At 43.0% G+C, this 17,809-nt stretch overlaps 2 protein-coding genes and 1 long non-coding RNA gene across 7 annotated transcripts in view; 1 reads left to right on the forward strand and 2 right to left on the reverse strand.

The window, feature by feature from the left end:
- LOC308185095 (uncharacterized protein) overlaps positions 1-17,809 on the reverse strand; it is an 846,543-nt gene that overhangs the window by 604,418 nt on the left and 224,316 nt on the right. The gene's annotated exons all lie outside the window — the stretch shown is intronic.
- Positions 767-17,137, reverse strand: RGMB (repulsive guidance molecule BMP co-receptor b). The gene is made up of 3 exons (XM_080575011.1): positions 16,801-17,137; positions 15,220-15,728; positions 767-5,105 (listed from the first exon to the last, which is right to left on the reverse strand). Exons 1-3 carry the CDS (start codon positions 16,937-16,939, stop codon positions 4,437-4,439), a joined length of 1,317 nt encoding a protein of 438 aa, XP_080431137.1. The 5' UTR covers positions 16,940-17,137; the 3' UTR covers positions 767-4,436.
- Positions 17,326-17,809, forward strand: part of LOC308185102 — a 47,083-nt gene continuing 46,599 nt past the window's right edge. For all 3 annotated transcript variants that reach the window (XR_013943107.1, XR_013943108.1, XR_013943109.1), the window contains exon 1: positions 17,326-17,659. This is a non-coding gene — a long non-coding RNA (uncharacterized lncRNA). The remainder of the gene's footprint in view (positions 17,660-17,809) is intronic.

Genomic DNA, 17,809 nt, shown 5'->3' on the forward strand with positions numbered 1-17,809 from the left:
AAATAAAACTACTGACAATCCACATGTGGTAGAAGTCTTTTTTTATAGCTAGATATCATCTCTGAATATTACCCCGGCATGATGTACCCAAAGTCTCTAATCAGTCTTATTGGTCGTAGTTGACTTACTAATCAGCAGCTTTTAATTCAATGAAGTCTGGTTTACAAACATAGCCAGATTAAAAGAATTCTGAACCAGATCAGCTACAATTGTTTTCCAGCAACATCACAAATTTACCTGCATACCTGTACTTGATCTGTGGCTATGCTGCTCCCTAAAACAAGCTAATTAGTAAGAATGATAAAATCTAATAAACAACACTGGCCCACATAATTTTCAGATGTTTGGAATATGGATGAAGAGAACTAACAGCATGACACAGAAGAAAGTTTAGCTTGTAAACAACAACATAGAACACCTTTCAAAAAAAAGGAGTCATTACTAGTCACGTCTAGGCTTTTTATATGTAGCAGTCTTTAATAGCTGTAGAATAGGGAATAGACAGAATAGGGAAAGACAGGAAGGAATACACTTTTGTATCAGTCAAGACACATATGGGAATTAAAAGAACCCAAAGCATGAAAGCTTCACTGTAAAACTTCAGCTATACTTACATGAAGAAGAAAATGAATGCAAGATTTCAAACTGTGCTATGAGTCTCACAAGAGAGGAAAGCCACAAGCCATTTGTTTGTTTTCTTAAGTATGTCCCCTAATAAAACACTCATGAGATGGGGCAAAGCTTGCAACATTGCTTGCTTCAGTGAGGGTATATGTAAGCAAATAGCCACTCCACATCCTCAAAATCCATAAAACAAACACATGGTATCCATAACACTAAGGTAAGCGACTGTAAATAGTTGGGGACTTATTTTCTGGCAGAACAGCATCAATTTCAAAGGAAATGCACTAATGTGCTTACATATTGGAGGGCCTAACTCAGCTGAAAGGCAGATTGTTCTCAGACAGTGCATTTCATGAGGCTGTGTCCCACTTTATAGGTGCTCTATGCAGCCTATTCTTCCAACCAGGTTTTCCAGGACATGAAAAGTGGGAGAGAAAAAGGCAATTTTTGGTTTGACAGTCAGTTGAGTGTGCCATTTCCTTTTGTAAGGTGAGGCTTCCTTCAGAAACCATATGTATATACAAAAATGAAAGATTAAGCACCCAGTACTCTGCTCAGTTCTGTGACGTGCTTCCTAGGGAAGTCATCAGTCCCAACTACAGAGAACTACCCTCAGCTGCTGTTAAGAGCTCTGCTAGCACAGGATTAGGAAATACTCTGGTTAAAAATGTTCTAGAAGAGACTCAAAATAATCTTTTAAGTAAGCCACTGACATCCAAATCATCAGCTACCTTTTTAAAGACAAAGAAAGCTTCAGCAATAGCTTACTAGTTGTTATTAAATTACTGATGATAAAGCTATATTGCCTTCTGCAGAGCCTGTTGTGGTAAATGACACATTTGAAAATAAGCTCTTACAGATATGAAGGTCTTCTCTCATGTACACTGAACATAAACATACTTTAAGCTCCCTTTGCTTCCTACAGCCATTTTTTCCACAAAGCATTTCAAAGACCTATCTACCTCCTACCCCTCAAATTCTAACTGTAACAGAAGCCTAGCAAAACAATATTCATTGTGTTTATTCTTAGTGTCTGATACAACTTTGTAAGCTTTGGTGCTTTCAGTTTTCCTTCAAACTGTGATTAGCCTCACAGCTGAAATATTACAGCACCCATGTACCAAATCATCTTGTTATACAAAGTTATCTAGTCTTATGGACTCTTTTGTACCTTTCATGCTTTTGATGCCTGCTTCCTCTTCAGTTTCACAGCAGATAATTTTCTCTTCCAAGATTATTCTCATCTGAGAGCTCTCCAGTAACTTTTAAAAAGGATTTTTTAAAGACCCATCAAGATGAACTCAGTATCAGGATCACCATGTTAAAAGCTCTTCTAAGTACCTCTGCAAACACTGCAAAGTGTGCAAGCAGAATCCTGAAGAGATGGTTCCTGCTGTTGGCTTCCCACACAGTGCCTTCAATAAACTGGCGTGGACTGCAGTGGCTAGTCATAGATTTCACTATGCAGCTTATCTAGCAGAGGAGGAACAGGCATCTGCCACGCAGTATGGCAATGGCACTCACCACATTCCTGTGCAACAAAGGATGGCTAGGAAACAAATCAGGGCTTTGCTTATAGATTGCCTGCCCAGTGGGTTAACCCATATTCACAGTTTCCCTGCACCCCACCAGGGGTCACTAACACCACATCACAGGCATTCCTCAGCAGGGCAGGCAACTTTATTCTTCTATCATAATAATTTAAAGTATTTACACACTGCACAGTCACTCTTTCACACTAACATATATTTACTGGTATATTTATGAACCGTATCTAAAAGACTTTATAAAGACTGACATAATTTGGGGTTTCCAAGCATGAAAATAAAATCTGCAGCCTTCTAAAAGACAACCATTTGGAGCATATGTGAAAAAAAACAAACAAACAAACAAACCACAATGTTCCCTATAAGTTTAAGTCCTCTCCAGAGAACATTCACTAGTTTCAAAATATCCACATTTGGCATTAACTAAAGTTCTCTTGGCGATGGCAGACGTCAAGAACGAATATGTGCAAATAACATTTTCTCAAGAAATCCCCACAGCGGGAAGAAGAAAATTGAAAACTCTTTAGGGGAAGTACTACATTTCTGAATTTTTTTGAAATACTGAAATACTATTTCTGAAATACTATTTACCTGAGAGGCTCACAACTCATTGCTCATATACATATATACTATATATGTATATACACACAGGACCTAGGGAGAGGAATTATTCAGTTTATAGTGTCTGCCCCAGAAGTACATGCATCACCGCAGCAATGCTGGGCTTGTCCATCAGCTGTCAGCCACGTGACCTTTAAATTCAGAGCAGTGATGAGGAAGCTCAGCCACACAAAACAGGGAGAAGCCTGTCACCATCAGATGCAACTCTGGGAACCACATAATCAGACAACATAAATCCCCAAGTCTAGCTCAGCTCAAACAGCACCATCAGACAGTTAGACAGAACAAGCTGCCAATGGATCTAGCCTAGAACAAATTTTCACATTGTCTTAACTCAGTTCTGACTATTTTCATCTCAAGTATTCCCAGAATAACACCTGCATGTGGTTACACATACAAGAAAGGAATTAATTAGTTCATTTGAGAAGACAACTGCTGTCCATACCAGTCAATAACCCCAACCCTGCCAGAACAGTCTTCATAAAAAACATGAGCTTTCGCTGCATGAATGAAGTCCATCTCCCTCCACCAAAGCAAACACGAGCTCAATTTTTTTTTTAGTAAAGGCAAATGCTACTTGGGTCTTATTCCCAGAGCAGGGCTAATGCATCAGTCCAATGAACCTCAGATGAATAGCTTCAAGAGGGAAACAAGCCTGTCTTGCAGCTGGAGTTATTGTAGCATGCACTAACACCGCAGTTTCTTGCAGCAGATTAAGGCACTATGTAAAACCAGCCTTTAAGCCACCAAAACATTCTTCTCCTAGTTCCTCAGTAACAGCAGTAGTCAGGTGCCTCATTTCCCTCCCCCCTTTTTAATATACTGATATGATTAACACCTAAGTGCAGAATGACTTAACCTTCCATGGCAGAACCATCTGCAGCAGCTACTTTGAAGAGGAAATGTTATACGCTTACACAAGTACACCGTTAGTATCTTTCAAAATCATCTCTCCAATGGCTCTACAAAGCTACGTTAGTCTCACTTGAACACATTCACTTAGCTTATTTTGAAACTCATGCCATGGAAGTAGGGAATGTCAGAATTACATAGAAGGTTCTGTAAATCATGTTGTACAAGATGGTCTTCTGAGGTAATGGGAAGCACTTCACTCTCTCCCTCCAAAGAAGGGAGGACCATTAGGACAGAATATGATTCCTTTCTAAATTATTTTAACTAGGGAACCCAGTAAAATATGGACATCATTACAGGACAAGAGAGGTGCTGTCTCTACAGTAAGAGAAAGCGTAGAAAATATCCCCATGAATTAATACAGTAAAAAAATCTGTTAAACCAAGCAGTAGCTAGGCAGAGCACTGAGTACTGTATGTACATTTGTATATGTATAATATAGTTACTCAGATACACACATAAATATTTAATATATAAAAAATAAAGTGCTTTCTATCAGGTCCAAATGCAGGGACATTATAAAACATTTCACCAACTGCAAAACAAATAGATACAAAGAATACTACATCCAACATACAAGAGAACAGTTAACACAATATGTACAATCTGGTGGGTGTCCCAAGACAAAACATCCCTTCATATACATTGTATATACATATATACTCATCTTTACTCAATATATTATGACAATATATATTTCAAAACTTTGTTATAGACAAAAAACAACAACACCTACAAAAACACAACAAGGATCAAGCACACAAGTCCAAGACTGACAAAGAATTTGCTACCCTTGCCCACAGCACCCCCTCTGCTGCTGGGAAAGATATGCCAGCGCTCTTTTCTGGGGTGCAATGCCTCCACATCCTGCAAGGCACTGTGAGCGGCAGCCGTGAAGTTAGCATCACCAGTGGTAAGCAGGTCAAACACGCATGAGTAAAAATAGATGTCCTTCACCAGCATCTTCTCGTTGCATTTGGTGGTGGCAGTTTCCAGTGTGTACATGGACCGGGGATGAGCACTGCCTACCTGAGGGAGCGACTGGCCCCTCACGGGTAAAGGCAAGTGGCCACTATCATCTATACGTTCACTTGAAGGGCAACCATTCACACACAGCTGCAGATCCTGACTCTCCTCGTAGGCCATGGCCAACTCTTGAGGCATGCGAATGGCCAGCGTTAAGTAGCGCCCAAGCTGACGTATATACACCATGGTCCCAATATATCTGGCATGCATTTCGATGTATTTGCCACTGACTTTATCCACAATTTGCAAGCTCTTGGTGTTCCCATCGCCTCCACCTGTTGTACCATCAACAAAAGCTGCAGGCAAGTCATCAGTCACTGCTTGGTATACTTTCTGATCCGTACAGTCTTGGTATGATTTAAAGATAATAGTTATCTGGAGGGGAGAGAGAAGGAAAAAAAAAAAAAAAACAAAGGTTAGTGATCATGAGAAAAAAAAAAAGTCATTTGAATCACTTTTCCATTTTGCAGTTGAGATTTTCTGGGACTGCTTACTAGTCCAGACCTTGACACTTATCCGCACTCATGCCTAAGCAGAAAACAGTCTGCACACATGCTTAAAGCAATATTTTCCCAGGTGGCAATTGTTAAATTTGTTCTTAAGTTGGCCTGGAAGCAACACTATTAGCATGTGGTAATTGCAACAAGGTCAGGAAAGGAAAAGCGTATATTTAATTAAGCATCACAACTCCCTCTTGCCTGATGGTTTCTTAACACTTTGGAATGCATCCTGCAATCGCAGTGGAGTGTATGTGCCAAATAATTCCTGCACTACTAGCCACCGGAGCAGAACTGGACTGAACTGTGTGAAAGCACAGAAAGGACCACAAGAATTCAGCCTCCCTCACTCACAATATTCTCACCATTTCTTTCACAGTGACTGTGTGACCTTTGACGGGGACTTGTCACTTCCTGGAGGTGTTGCCAGGATTAGCAGGGTGAGACTGCTGTAAAGGCATGGATGTATTTGGTGCTGTATCAGCCACCAACACTACATGCACTGAGATGAGATGCACGAGCAGGAAGAACAACTAGTCACGTAAGTGTTTATGGCTCCTGGATTCATCACTCCCAAGAGCTGGGAGATTTGACACTTCAGTCTGCTGCTGCTAGGTAATGTGCTGATGGAGAACCAAAGCAACACTGAGAGACGCTCCAAGCCATGCCTTTGAAGGGTGAGTTCCAACATAAAAACCACAAGTACAAAGCAATTACTCAGTCTTTTAAGATTATGACTGGCCTTTTAAACCTTAGCACTTATTTGAATATGCCATAAAGGAAAGAGTAGGTCCTCCAGTCTTACTTGAAGGGAATAAACAGGCTATGTGGCAGACCAAATTCAGAGTGCCTAGTGGCTTTTTCAAAAATAAAAGTACAATGAGCAATCATAGAAATGTTACAAACAGAGATGCTTCTTCCTTTACAGTTTTGAAGCAGAGGAGATAGTGATTTCTTGAAAAGGTCAAAGGATATTTTGTACCAAAAATAAATATTTTTCATTATTTTCATCCTTGACTGATTGATTACATCAAAATTACTTAGTCTCTCATTTAAGCACTGTGCCACAAGATTCAGAGTATTCCAGAACACATTAGAAGGTATTTCAAATTAACGTTACAATTTTCCTTAAAATCTACTTTATAGCAACCTCACATTATAATTTCACTTAGCCTGCACACTTCTGCGCAACAGCTTTTGTTTCCTACCACTCTGCTTTGAAGTCAGAGCTAGAGGTTAAACAAACAGCTGCACTACAGACAATTTGAATAACACCTCTAATCTCTTTAGCCTCACCTCTCCATGCCAGTTGTAAAAGACAAAAGTCTACCCTTTTCCCTCCTTCCACTGCAATAATTCCTCCTTTGGAGTATGCAGATGTACTTTAAACAGTACTGCATTGTTCTTCAGTATTTGGCACGTCCCGGTTAGTTGACACACTCAGTCTGTGTCTGTCTCTCACCCACACTGACAGCACTAGCTATTTTCATTCCATATGTTCTTGCTGGTGCTGCCTGGAATTTTCAAACAGTTTTCCTTTGCTTTAATCAGTTATACAGCTAGTTCGAGACCGTCATCAGCCAAGTGATCTGGTAAACAAATCTGTGAGCCGCAGCTAAGCGAAGCTTCAATGCCTATCATCAAGACTCAGAAAATGTTCAAGCACATTTCTTGTTCTAAAGACCACCTCACATCTTTATGCTTTTTGAAGTAAACTCACCAACCTAGAGAAGAGATACTTGAGATGTGAAAAGCAATTAGTACTTCTGCACACAATCCAGGGCCTCATGAAGTAAATCAGGTGTTGTATTTTATATAACAGTTTCAATTAAACAGATTTCTATCTCAGCCTGCTCAGATGAAGAAGCTACTTCCCGGGACACTTTTGTGTTGCTTTGCAAAGAAAGAATGATTTACATTTCAACAGAAGTAAAGCTCCACGTCTGCTTAGCAACAGAGCAAATCTGGAGTTAACAAGAGGTAATGGTTTTAATGACAGACAGAACTGGCTACTTCATAGAACAGTTAAACAAGGGACCTAGCGAAATCTACCAGGAAGCATCTAAGTCTTCTCTCCAAAACTCCTACCTCGGAAAGAACAAAATGCAAACGACTTCAGAGACTTCAGAGAGGGAGAACACAAGCTTTCACCCTAAGGCAAAAATCAGCCATAACGCTTCATGCTGAATGAGGGATGAACACCTAAGTGAACAAAGGCCCCCACATACTTTGCAAGGATGCCGGATGCCTCCTAAAGAGAATCAACAAAGAGACCATTAAGACTTGCCACGGACAACCATATTTAAACATTGTGACTCAAGACATTAAGTTTGGATATTGCATTTTCTGTCCTATCATATTGATCTAATCCATCAGCCAGATCAATACAACCAGAGATCTGTAAGGTCATTGAATCACAGAATGGTTTGGGTTGGAAGAGACCTTAAAGATCATCTAATTTCATCACAGGCAGGGATATCTCCCACCAGACCAGGTTGCTCAAAGCCCCATCCAACACAGCCTTGGACACTTCCAGAGATGGGGCATCCACAGCGTCTCTGGGCAACCTATGCCAGTGCCTCACCACCCTCAGAGTGTAGAATTTTTTCCTTATATCTAATCCAAACCTACCTTCTCAGTTTAAAACCATTACTCCTTGTCCTATCACTATATCTCTGACAAAAAGTCCCTCTCCAGCTTTCTCATAGGTACTGGGAGGCTGCTGTAAGGTCTGCCCGGAGCCTTCTCTTCTCCAGGCTGAACCCCAACTCCCTCAGCCTGTCTTCATAGGAGAGGTGCTCCGGGCCTCTGATCATCCTCATGGCCCTTCTCTGGACTTGTTCTAACAGGTCCATGACCTTCCTGTGCTGGGGACCCCAGAGCTGAATGCAATGCTCCAGGTGGGGTCCCACGAGAGCAGGGAGAATCACCTCCATCACCCTGCTGGCCACATTTCTTTGGATGCAGCCCAGGACACAGTTGGCTTTCTGGGCTGCAGATGCACATTGACAGCTCATGTTGAGCTTCTCATAAAAAAACAGCCCCAGCTGCTTCTCATCAAGGCTGTTCTGAACCCATTCTCTCTCTGCCCAGGCTAAGGTCCTTCCCTTATCTCACCAGTTCCTACCTCAATCTTATAACTTGGTACTGAGGGATATTGAAGAGCTTGTTGCAAAAGGAGATGAGGCAAGTTTGATTGCAAAGCTTTTCCCGTTTAAGTTTTCAATGTGACATTTTTGACTATGTCATATTTTTTCCTTTCTCAAACAAGTTTAGCATGCGCTTACTTGTATGCCTACTGCAGGCAAAATTCCTCAGGAAAGAGTCTGACAAAAAAAAGAGAGTTCATCCAGATATTAGAAAACACACATGAAGTATCACATGCAAGAAGGTGACACGACCTACTGAGCAAGCAGTGACTCTGGAAATATCTGAAGGAAACTCAAGAAAAATACAGCCCCGATAGCTCTAGTAATAATTTCATCAAGCACTGGAGAATAGGTAGAAGATGTTTCAGCAGAAAGTTTTATGATATTAGATCAGCGGTCTTCAAATATCCCTGGGAAGCCAGTGAAGGACTTTATGTGATACGCGTAAGGTAGCTTTTACGAGTTCATATGCAGACAACTCCCTAGTGTACCAGACATTTCCAAAACGCTCTTGCAATGACATCCAAGAGCTTTCAGAGTTCATATATAATTAAAATGATATACTTTTTAAAACCCAGTGCATTAAATAACCTTCCAATCTGCAACTGAAATTTTCACAGTTTCTCTTTCCTGAGGCCCGCAACAGGTGTGAATCATGTGCACTGATCTCAGAAACCAACTATCACCCAAAGAAAACCACCTGAATAATGGCCCATGCCAAAAGGTAGAACTAGAGAGATTTAATAAAGTAAAACCAAAAGGATTCATTGTAAAATTTGGATTCAACATCCTAACTTCGGGTTACATCACATGCTACTGCATTTTAAGATGCATGGCATGCCTTTCTGGATGAAACAAAACCAAAAGGTGCTTCCCAAATGTTAACAACTGCTCAGCCCATCAGACAGCACTAGGCAGCAGAAGCTCTCTCTCCATATACTCATGTTCTGTGGTGCACCATTAGCTGAAGTAGCTGTAGCTCAAGGACATCAGCAAGTCCAAAAGACATTTTGCTTCTCTCATGCATACTGGGGTGCAGGGACATGAAGGCAAGAGGTCTTGGGACAGGGCAGGAAAGATTTAAGGACTGCTTCAGGAATGCTGCTGGGGCCAAATTCTTGGAAGCAATGAGGGCTGGGGATATTACAAACAAAATACTGCAATCCCTCTTCAGACTGCTGGTCACCTACAGCAGCACCATGTAACATTTTATCGTCACATGTTAATTACTTCAGAGGAGAAGGTGCATGGATTCCATGCACAACGGAAATAAAAAGGAAGTCGATCTGAATACAAGATGTAGTCCACCACTGGATTTCCAAGAAGAAAGACAAGATCACTTAGGAAAGCGTTTCTCAAAGTTACTGTTCATAAATCACTCAAGAACCATTTCACACCTAGTGTTAATCGATTTCAGAATTATCCACAACTTTACTTCCTACAGCAATGTGAACAGTAGCTAAAATATTCTACCTGTTTTTTTCAAGTGGACCTCTCCCTCCACTGCAGTGAGAGAGTAACAAGCCCAGGAAAGCTGTGGCTGTTTTTCTGTGTTGTTCTTCTGAAACTGTCCCAAACAGTGCTGCACATCAAAGTAACCCTAGGAAAGCTTTGCACATAGGGAATGTGTCCATGACAGATTTAAATGAGTTTTCCTGATGGACAGGATCACAAGGAATGTGCTGGATACACAAGCACAGAGCTAGGGCTTGAGATAGATGCAAGAAATTGTGTCAGAAATGAAGCTTTGCATTTCCCTGACAAGTCTGAGTTCCAAGAGAAAACACAAGACCAAAGAGCTCATATGCATCTTCTGTACAGCATGGAGGAAATCCCTCAAACCAAAAAACACAGCACCCAGCAGACAGTATCTTCTTCTGCAGCCTCTGCCTAAGAAGCTAACCTCAAAACTACATTCACTGCCTGTCTTGCTACCAGGATGGTGCCAACATCCCTTTCTCATGAGCTTCTCTATCATCCATTGTTATTCATAACAAAAAACCCTACTTCTTTTCACATGCTGTGAACTAACCATCATTTGGTTATGGTCAAAAGATTACTAGGAACCAAAGCACCAATTTGCCCTAACCACAGTTGCACAGTAGAAGTTTATTATTTCTTCTACCTTGTCTTCTATGAAGATGACTATTCATGGAAAAAAAAAAAACAGGTACAGAAAAATAAAGCACACCAACAGGTGTAGATTTATAGTTGTAATGCTTGAAAAGGGTTCTAAATTAGAACCTGTCACACTGTTTAAACCTGAGAGGAGGTTTCAATCTGCCCTAACTGCAGTGCAGACACAGCTCAGGGGACATTCAACAGCTAGTCGAGGCACAGGCAAGAGGCTCTTGCCATGAGAACAGAGGGCTTGTCTTAAAGGCACTGTCAGGCCTTTGCCTTTCAGAAATATCCCAAATCCACTGCAGGTGCTTCTGCACCTGCATTTTCAAGCTGTGCACAGCTACCTGCTGAATCATTTGATTGGCTTATGCCCAACTACATGCCCAAGAACAGCTCTACCGTGCATGGATTGCAAAACCCCAGGCCCTTCCCTCTCCCCTTCTGCTCGCAGTCCTCTCCACTCTTCAATCGCTGAAATGAAACACTGTAAGATAATAGGAAGTGGAATCAGCTTCACCTCATGGATAAAGCAGCTTTTAACTGATGTCCTCCAACAAAACTGAAGCACGTACTTCTGAGAAATAAAGCCAAATTCAACTTTACCTTACCAATAGGAAGAATGTCTATAAAGATGAAAAAATTAATCACACATGGTTGGTTATCTGATGTTCCCACTTAAGAACAACTGAAGCGTAACTGGAAGACAGGCATTTTAATATTACTTGAACAGTAAGTACAAAGTATTCAGTCTGCACTGATCTCCTGAAAAACAACAGAAACCATGGTGCAAAAGAACTATTTAAAAGTTTTGACTCTGAGAAAAGGAACACTTCCCAGCTAACACAGCCGATACTCAGGTTAAAATCTGTATGCTCAGTAAATCCACTGTGGTAAGAGCTCTTTGTTTTCCACAGCCAATTTGTTTTAGTTTCTCTGTCCTGCCATTCACTCTCTCACTCTCAAGCTATCCGCTACAAAGCGCCTAGCTAAGAAAAACTAGTTAATTTCCAATTACTGCAAGCAAGGAAAGTTTTTGGTAGGGAAGTCCAAGTATCCCTGCTTCATTTGCTATTTGGGACAACTGCACTAGTGATACAGACAACAGCTGTCATATTGATGGAAGCCTTGTAACCCTTATATAAAGCACACAATAAAGTGTTTTATTTAACACATTCTCCAACATACTTCCTACCTGCTCCCTCTACAGCCCCCTACATCCATTCTCAGAAAGCCCCTCAAAGTCTGCAGAGCTCTATATCTGACTTCTTCCAGCTGTAGACACAAAGATGCCAACAACCTACACAAAACTCATACAGAAGTCTGCCAGAAAGAAATTGTCCTAAGTACAGTTACTTGGTGACAATCCCTTATTATCGATCTGAAAGGCCTTGCAATCCTATGCCAAGAGGCATAAACAGAACAGACCAGCTAAAAAAAAAAACACAACAACAACAACAAAACACAACAACAAAACAAACAAACAAAACCCAAAAAAGTTGCAAGTTTCAGCTGAACCACAGAATATACAATAGCTTTGTTCACTCTGGATAAACAGATGTCCTTCCTATGGGCAACAGAAATATGCAAAACACCTACCAAAAAATTGCCAAAAGTATTTTGTGTATATTTACACATCTCCCACTGGAGGACATACCTTTCCAATTAAGAAATTAAAGGAGGAGTCTTACAGCTTTCCACACTTCCCGGCCAGATGCACAGAGTAAGTAGGGGGGAACAGATTTTTATTCTGCATTCTTTGTTTAAAGTGTCCTCCTGGCATTCTCTTCTCCTTTATGAACTCACTGGATAGCCCTCAGACTTCTGGGGTCACTCAAGTCTCGTAGTTTTTGGAGTGAGAGAACAACTTTACAAATAATAATCACTTCATTGCCGATTCCTTAAAACTTGGTACACCAGAAAGCTACGATAAATCTGAATGCAATAACCACCTGTAAGTCTAAATGATAGTAAGCCATTTTCACAAGCATACTGTATATAGGATGAGGATACAACATTTCATTCCTATGGCTTTCCATATGGAAAATTTATGGAAAATTTACTATTTATGGAAAATTACTATTTATGGAAAATTACTTTCCCTAATAAATGAGCATTCAGGATAAACTAAAACCTCTATTCTTTTTGTCTTTGTTTTCATTAAGTCTGCTCTAGGGTGGTTGAAGTAGGCTAGTTAGCAGTTTAGTATTTGCTTTGGCTTCTGCATAATTTAAGATCAGCATAAACCTTTGTTATTATTTCCCAATAAAGACAAATCCAAATAATGGCAATGACGAAAACAAGACTAATGATGCATAGCATTCTGGAAGCTTTTCTTATGGAGAAGGCAAACAATGGATCTGTATGCTTTAAGCTAGGAGGAAATACTTTGTAAATAAAGTTCACTGAAATTCTTTTGGTAGCTCTTTAAAGATACCTTAAGCTATGTACCCACAGCCAAAATAAGGAAAATACTTCCAGCAGCAGACATTCCACCATCACCAAGTGGAGCACTTGCAGTGAAAATGTTACAGGCATCAGTGCAATAGTGGTAGTGCAATTTTAACAAGCCTTTCCTGTATATGTTATAATAGTCTGCTTCATAAAGAAATCAAGGAGTTAAGACAACAATGCATTGGAGGTATTGAAATTTATCTTGCTAAATTACTTGTGCACTCAAAAACCTTCATTTTCTACAAACAGGTGAACTGATAAAATTTTGATTACCTGCCAAAGAAAGGAAATACTCAAGGACTGTATACCAGGTAACAGAGGCTACTATCAAACACATTTCTGATATCCTATGTCATACATCTTATTTCATTTAATTGTTTCTGTAGTCAGCTGTATCTGTACACCTGCAGGAATACTGAACCATGATTATAAGAAAAAAAAATATTATCACCTTTTCCAGAACGGCAGATCAAAAATAAAACAAAAAACATTGAGAGTAGAAGCAAAGACAGAAGGCAGATTCTTTGATACATGTACTTCTCAGTGTGTACAGGTATTTATCTCCTTAAGTTCTCCTCTTAGTTATCTGCATGAGAATACATTTATCAGCATAGCATGCTGCTGTAGTCAATCACATCTAGAATGTGGCCAGTAAAATGTTAAGATATCATCATCTATCTACTACCATCCCATTCTGGGCCAGCCACACTATTTGTGCACAGAAAGGCTCTCAAGTTTTACCTCTATGAGTAAGGAAATAACTTCCTGCAAAAGTTATCAAAACTGAGGGAAGAAGCTTACTGCAGATATGAAACAGAACTTCCTTGTACTTCAGCATCTTGCAAAAAAAGCCACAGAGCAGATTTCAGAAAGACTTAAGTCTAAGTCTCTTTTGCAAAGCATATTCAGTGTCGTCTCGTTCCTTCATTTTACAGTCCTTAGGAACTCACTTACAATACAGACTGTTTGCAGAACAATAACAAGTTAGGAAAAGGTGATTTTGAATTTCAGTAGTGTATTGGTCCAACCTTTGCCCTCCCTCAAATGCCAAAATTTGCTTCACTGATATAAGCATTACATACGTCAGTATCTCAGAACCCAACAGAAATGCAGTGACATGACTGATTTTCACGGATTAATAATACTGCACAGTCATCTCCTTGGAAAATGTGCTCCCTCCCACCTACCTCTGAACTTAACAATACAGTGAAAACTCTCCAGTACAGATAATCTTGAAATAATCTTGTACTTGCAGGATCAAGGTATATTAGGCTCTAAGAGCTACACTACCACAGTGGAAACAAAGGCTATTTCACTCCAAAAAGCAAACAAGGCAGGTGGCAGCATCAGCTTCAAACATACATTCAAGTCATTCCATTTACTAATGAAAAGCTACCTTCAAAAGTTCAGAGCATTTTTTTTACTCCAGACTCAAGGTAAATCTAAGGACATCCCAGCAAGGCTCATGCTCTGTATCTCATCTTCCTTCTGTAGGTATACCTGTTATCTGCCTTTGGCAGAAAGAGCTAAGTATTTTAGTTAAGTATTCTTCTTAAAAGAAGGAAATGACATATGCTATCAATACACATTTTCCTTCTCTAGCCAATTGAAGTGGTTCAGCTGATAGCCATTTTAAGCCTCGCCTGTCTGAAAAGGTATATATACTCTTGGCAGGATTTTCAGGCTGCTGCTTCTTTCTAGAGCCAGGGCACTAAAACCTTTTAACAACCATTTGGCGTTAATGTAATTTTTTTGCTACCTCCTCTCAGTTCTCTGCAGATCCCCTCCTTCTCCCTGCTCTGAATCCTCAACATCTTGGTAATCATATGTTTGCCACTTTGTCAATGTTTTTTTGTTCTCTATCGTTATGGCTATACAACTTACAGAGTTTAAGAAAAGCAAAGACTATCTTTCCCTTTTCCTTGCCTAGAATGTCTATCTAGTGCAGGGAAACAGATGCTGCAATTTGATACCGTTTTGAAGATCAAATTTATTATTCTTAAATGTTTATATTGTGATATGTACGGTGAATCGGGGGGGGGGGGGGGAAGGAGGGTGGAGCCTAGGGAAGAAAAGGAGCTGTTTTATTTCTGAGAAAAGAAGCAATTTTTCCAGAAGAGAAGCCTAGCAGTTTTAATTTCTCAGACTACCTAATTGAAGATTCTCGAGCTGCAACACTCCTTTAACTGTTACAGGCTGAGTGACTTACTCTACTGTCCTGGCCTTCTACTTCTGCATGCATACACAGTGTTTAAGAACAATCCATACCTTATTTGTAGCAGTAGCACTGGATCCTGGGACCACAGGCACATTTGTCACTTGCACTGATAAGTAGTTATTGTCTATGAGAGGCCAAGCACCTTCTACTTTGCATGTCTGGAAGTGATCCTTAAAAGTCCTCAGATGAGGATCACCAAACAAGCCACAAAATAGGTACGTAGGGGTAGTTTTCTCCCCTCCAGGATGTTCACTGGCTCCTGTGTGGCCACTGTAATTGCAGGGATCGTGGGTTACTTCAGGGTTGGTGGAGGACGTGGGTCCATCCTTGGAACAGTTTCTCTGGCTCATGAGGTCGCTGATCCCAAGCACTGCAGAATGGTAGACCAGGTTTCCACGGCATACTTTGGAATTGCGATAAGTACAGGCAGAGTATGCTCGCAGGGCCTTGCAGAACTCCAAATCAAAGCCATCGAGAGCTGAGTTTAGATGTGAAGTTAAGGATACAAAATCAGTGGTGCACTTCTGAATTTGACAAGGTGTTTGCAGCTGGCAGTCACCTAAGCACAAAACAGAAAGTAGAAAAAAATCAAGCAAACCTCTGGCATAGCAAAATCCTGTTCTACACACACATGTGCTGAAGAAAACATCTTGAAGACAGATTACAGTGCTTGCTTGCTGAGAAGACACTGTATTAGAGAAAAAAAAAGGCTATGAGGCAGAAAGACAGCAATAAAGAGGTTTGAAAGGCTGAGATGACCCAAGCATGACTTCATTTCCATCTACACAATAGCAAACAACAGATTAAAAGCATTAACTCCAGCAAAGTACGAGCCCAGCATTTCTTTCCAGATGATATCAAGGTGATGATGCAATTCTGTGCTTAAGTTAATCACTTAGTCAATATGCAAGTCTCCGTTTAATTTTTCAGTCATTTACATGGTTACTGAACCTTTTAAACAGAATCCTGCGCCTGAGAAGGATGTGGTAAAGGTGGCAAGAGATCCGGGTTTAGACAGAAACGGACTGAACGAAGCACCCCCCACACACATAACACACCTGGGGGAGCGGGCAAGCCATCAGCTCGATTTGCTTTATTTCTCTGGCACTACCATAGCTTCACTGCTTGCTTTCTGGGATTAAAGAGTGGGAAAACCCAGAGTTTGAATTTCAAGTTGCTGGCTAAGGGATCCATACACCGCAATAGCAATACCTCTTATGGTGTAATTCAGTAATAAGACAAAGGGGAGAAAAAGCCAGTACCGTATTCTCCCAAGAGGGAAAACGCGATATATGTAGCGGATACTCCCTTCCCTCCCCTCAGACCGCTGTCTTCACACCACTTCCCACTTTTTGCGGGGGTCGTCGAAGCGACATAACCCCGGGCTGATTCAGCAGCCTCACTGAAACGCTCCCGAACCCCTGGGCCGGGAGCAGCGGAGGGAGGCCGGGGTGACAGCACAGGGGTTGGCGTTAGGGGCATGCACCCTCCGCACCCCCCAGCCGCACACCGCTCCCCGGCTCGCCCCGTTCCCCCCGCCCGCTCACGTCACGGGACGGGCCCGCACCGGGCGGGCAGCCGCCGCCGCACCCCCGCAGACCGCCCCCGAGCACGGCGCTGTCCGGTGGTACCTGCTCGCGGCGCCAGCACGGCCAGCAGCAGCGCGGCCAGCAGCAGCAGCGGCGGCGGCGGCGGCAGCCCCGGGGCGGCGGGCAGCGGGCGGCGCGGCGGCTCAGCCCCGGCGGCGCGGGAGGGCGCAGCGCTCTCCATGCCCGTCCATGCAGCTCCGCGGGACGGGGCGGCGGCATCGGGCGGCGGCGGCGGCCTCTCCTCCTCCTCCTCCTGCTGCTGCTGCTGCTGCTGCTGCTTCCCCTATTCCTCCTCCGGCGGAGCCGTGGCGGTGCCGGTGTCGACGCAGCACGGCATGGCGGCGCGCCGGGCCCCGCACAAAGGGAGGAGCCCCCCCACACCCGTCGCCATAACGACCCGCGCCCGCCCCCCCGCGCCGCCTGCATTCTCGCCTCCCCATTGGCTGCCCGCGCTGTCCCTCAAAGAACAACGGCTCCGTGTGGCACCGCCCCTGCAGGGAAGCCCCGCCCCGCCCCGCCCTCCCCGCGCGCCGCGCTCCCGTTGGTGCCCGCGCCCCGTCCCCGTTTCGAACGTGACGCGCGCGGCCGTGCTGCCACGCGCCGCCGTCAGGGGTCGCGTGCGGGCCCTGCCCGCTCCGCCGGGGCGCGGCGACACGCCCTGCCGCCCGACGGCCGTAACGGCTGCGGGCTGCGCGGGCGGAAAGCCTGCGAGCGGGTGCGGTATTGTGTCCGTGAGCGCCGGCTGGTGCTGCTGGAGGGCAGGGGGGAGACGCTCAGCCCGGCACACGAGCAGACACATCGCGCCAAGTGCACCCCGGCGACCGCTGGATAGGGTGCAGGCTCCATTTTGGGTTTTCCCCGTGACAGGTTGCCCGACATCGTCACCCTGCACTCTGCTCTGGTGAGGCCGCACTTCAAGTGCTGTGTTCAGCTTTGGGTCCCTCACTACAAGAAGGAAATCAAGGCCCTGGAAAGTGTTCAGAGGAGGGCTACAAAGCTGGTGGAGGGCCTGGAACACAAGTCCTGTGAGAAGCGGCTGAGGGCACTGGGG

This window comes from Anser brachyrhynchus (genome assembly GCF_964034855.1).
Source record: "Anser brachyrhynchus genome assembly, chromosome: Z".
In the NCBI taxonomy this organism is placed as follows: domain Eukaryota; kingdom Metazoa; phylum Chordata; class Aves; order Anseriformes; family Anatidae; genus Anser; species Anser brachyrhynchus.

What these genes read in the sequence shown, in the direction of transcription:
- RGMB (XM_080575011.1), bottom strand. Translation starts at nt 16,939, where the DNA reads ATGGAGAGCGCTGCGCCCTCCCGCGCCGCCGGGGCTGAGCCGCCGCGC. An exon ending in CGTGCTGGCGCCGCGAGCAG is followed by an intron (nt 15,729 to 16,800) that starts GTACCACCGGAC and finishes TTTTGTGCTTAG; the next exon opens with GTGACTGCCAGCTGCAAACA. An exon ending in GTGCTACTGCTACAAATAAG is followed by an intron (nt 5,106 to 15,219) that starts GTATGGATTGTT and finishes TCTCCCCTCCAG; the next exon opens with ATAACTATTATCTTTAAATC.